This window comes from Lipotes vexillifer, unplaced genomic scaffold, assembly GCF_000442215.2.
Source record: "Lipotes vexillifer unplaced genomic scaffold, Lipotes_vexillifer_v1.1 scaffold73, whole genome shotgun sequence".
NCBI lineage: Eukaryota > Metazoa > Chordata > Mammalia > Artiodactyla > Lipotidae > Lipotes > Lipotes vexillifer.
Genome location: NW_006772656.1, coordinates 824,745 through 828,316, shown reverse-complemented (window position 1 = coordinate 828,316; position 3,572 = coordinate 824,745). Strand labels below are relative to the sequence as shown.

The following is a 3,572-nucleotide window of genomic DNA, read 5'->3' as shown; positions in this document are numbered from 1 at the left end:
TTTCCCTAGAATAAAATGGTCTTCACTCATATTTATGATTCATTTCTAGCTTTCCCCCCTGATGTCCCAATTACCATATAAGCCACAAGCCACGAGGACATAATTTTGAGATGGAGGGGAGTGTATAATTGAGGGTTAATGCCTGTGCCTTTTGAGAACCCCCTTTGAGAAAGGTGAATGATAGAAAAGAACATCACCAGCCATAACAATAAGGTGCACGTTATTCCCACAAGGGCTCCTAGTGCTGCTTTTGACATGGATAATGGAACCAAAATGATCTAAGAATGCCCGCTCGTGCCCCATGCACTCACCCTGTCAACATGCACACAGAGTCTCTCACCTTCCATGTCCCCGTTTTCCCAGAAACATCATCCAACCCATCAATCTCACAGAAAACAAGTTCACAGAAAAATAACGAACCAATTCCCCAGCATAACACTTTCACTCACGACTGCTGAATTCCACTTCCTCACTCTCAATGTTTCTGTCATTTTGTTTTTTCTTACCTTTTTCAGACCAACTTTTCCATATGCAAACTTCGGTGTGGACGGAGGGATAGGGCCTTCAGGTACTTTTTCAAACTATAAACCAGAGTGGAAAAAGAAAAGAAAAACAGCCATTAAGCTCTCAGAAACATATCTATACAATTCATGTTTCAAAAGGAGGGTCAAAGAGTCAAACAACAGTGCCAGTGATTTTTGGAAAGGCAAAGGAACCAAAAACTCTCCCCAAAACAGAACCTAAGTGTATATCTTTGTATGTCTGTTCTTTAAGCTCCAGGAATCATTCAAATAATTATAGAACAAAAGACTTCAAACCGAAAGCAAAAACAAGTAGAGAGAATAAAGGTGACAGCAGAAGACTGGAGTGGAGCAGAAAAGGAAAACGGTACATGGTAAAATGGACTCTGAAGGGCGGGAGTTTATTGTTGGAAAAGATGGTATTTGCAGATTAAATCTCATTGGTAGATTAAAGTTTTGTGTCAATGTTAAATTTGCTGTGGTTATATAAGAGCATATTCCTGCCTATTCTTACAAAATACACACTCAAGTATTTAGGGGTAAAGGGTCCTGATGTCTGCAACCCTCCAGAGGTTTAGGGAACACACGGGCTTGGCGAGGGGCAAATGATGATGCAAATAGAGTGAAATGTTGACAGGGGTGAATCTGGGTGTGGAATATACAAGTGTTCTTTGTAATATTCTTAGTCTTGAAACTTTTCTGTAAGCTTGAAATTCTTTTTAAATAAAAAAATTTAGAAAATAAAACCTTATTAAATATGTACACACACAGAGTCACACACACAGTTTATATTAACATCAGAAGGTATGGGTGTAATTCCCAGGTCTTAAAAACGTCTATGTCCATCTGGAATCTCCAAGTAGGTTGTATTATGATCTGTCAGGATCCTTACAGTTCTTTCTTTCCTCCTTTCTCCCTTCCTTCCTTCCTTCCTTCCTCTCTCTTGCTCTCTCTGCTTCCCTTTTTAAAAGTAGTAAAAAAAGAAGAGGATAAAACACTGCTATAGTAAAAAGCAATAGTCTCCTGACTCACTATTCTCTTAGTTCTGTTCTTCAGAGGAAACCATTTTAAAATCATTTAATTCTTCCAATTTTTGCTTCTTTTAGTCTCTAAATAATATACTCATCTGCTATTTCTTGTTCAATCAATTTAAAGCATGATTATTGATTTCTTAAATACATGGGATTTAGCTCAGCTGTACTCTTCTGGGTATCTCCCTTTCTTACCAATGTGGTTATGTCATTTTCACTTTCTCTACTGGTTAAATTTGTAGCTTTAAATAATATCATATACTTATATCTCAGTTCTAACCAATTAAGACATCCCTTGTGTCCACACATTTAAACATAAGGCTATTTGCATGCTTTGCTGAGCTCTCCTCTACACTCCCACCTTCAAACCATCAACTCTACTTTTTACATTGTCACGGTTAAAGGTCTAGTCTATAGCCATAAGTCCTCCCTTCAAGTTGACTCTAAATTAAAAATCAGGGCTTCCCTGGTGGTGCAGGGGTTAAGAATCCGCCTGCCAATGCAGGGGACACGGGCTCAAGCCCTGGTCCAGGAAGATCCCACATGCCGCGGAGCAACTAAGCCCGTGTGCCACAACTACTGAGCCTGTGCTCTAGAGCCCGCGAGCCACAACTACTGAGCCCATGTGCCACAACTACTGAAGCCCATGCACCTAGAGCCTGTGCTCTGAAACAAGAGAGGCCACCTTAATGAGAGGCCTGTGCACCACAACAAAGAGTAGCCCCCACTCGCTGCAACTAAAAAGAAAGCCTGCGTGCAGCAACAAAGACCCAACACAGCCAAGAAAAAAAAAAACAATCACCAATGCTCACATGATTATAATTATATAAATATTGCTCTCTGCACAGCTAAGTGGTGGATATGTACTGGGCTGGCATGTCCTCTCTCCTTGTAGATGATTTTTTTCCTCTTCTTTTCCCTGGGGTTTCTAACTGCTTTCTTTTTTCCTGTCTGTCGTTAGGTTAACTTCCAAATTTCCAGAGCTGGTATCAAGTTTCTCCCCCCCCTCTTTCCCCCCGCCTAGAAAACTTCCTACTGGAACCCTCAGTCTTCCTGCTCCAAGGCTTGAGAGTCAAGGATTTTTTTTTTTAACTTTTATATTTTATTTATTTATGTATTTATTGTCCCGCTGCATGGCTTGTGGTATCTTGATTCCCTGACCAGGGATTGAACCTGGGCCCACAGCAGTGAAAGCGCCGAGTCCTAACCACTGGACTACCAGCAAATTCCCTGAGAGTCCAGGATTTACCTTCATTATTCTTCTGGCTTTTCCCTCCTGTTTCTAGACTCTCATGACTTCCTCATTTCACTAGAGAAATCGCAAGTAACTTCCTAAGGACTGGTACATGGGAGGTAAACTTCCTGAATCTTTGCAATGTCTGAATATGTCACATTTAATTAATAATTTAGATGAGTATAGAATTCTATACTGAAAATCATTTTCCCTTAGGATGACAAGGGTACTGTTCTGTGTCCTCTATCACCTGGTGTGGCTCATGCCAGGCTCATTCCTGAAAAAGGTGACCAGCTTTTTCTCTCTAGAAGCTTGTAGGCTGTTTATCCTCGATGTCCTAAATTTTTATAAGGATGTGTCTGGATACATATGTTTTTTACATTCATTATGCTAGGCAACTCAGATATCCTTTTCTGTTTTGGAAAAAATATGTGTACTGTTTCTTTGATGTTTTCTTTTTCTCCATTTTTTTTCCCCTTCCTTGTAAGTAACCTGCACATCCTAGATTCTTCCTCTGTATGTCTCATATATTCTCTCTTGTTTCCATCACTGTCTTCTGGTTCTAATTTCTAGGATATTATTTTTAATTTCCCATAACTTTTTCTTGGTCTCCTTTATCCAAGTACCCTCTTATTTTATGGATGCAATATCTTCTCAAATCTCTCTAAAGGATATAAATTTGAGAAAGTTTGCTTTGTTTTGTTTAAGATCTCTCCTGTCTCCTGAATTCTCTGTTGCCTTTAGGGTTATTTTCCTGTTTATTTCATCTTGGTCTTTCTCTTTCCC

General features: G+C 39.6%; 1 protein-coding gene across 1 annotated transcript in view; it reads right to left on the bottom strand.

Annotated features, from left to right (window-relative positions):
* Nucleotides 1-3,572, bottom strand: part of GLB1 (galactosidase beta 1) — a gene marked incomplete at its 3' end in the record, with an annotated part of 68,016 nt that overhangs the window by 3,758 nt on the left and 60,686 nt on the right. Inside the window, exon 11 of the mRNA XM_007447699.1 lies at nucleotides 507-581. Within this exon, the coding sequence (XP_007447761.1) occupies nucleotides 507-581 (75 nt within the window). The remainder of the gene's footprint in view (nucleotides 1-506; nucleotides 582-3,572) is intronic.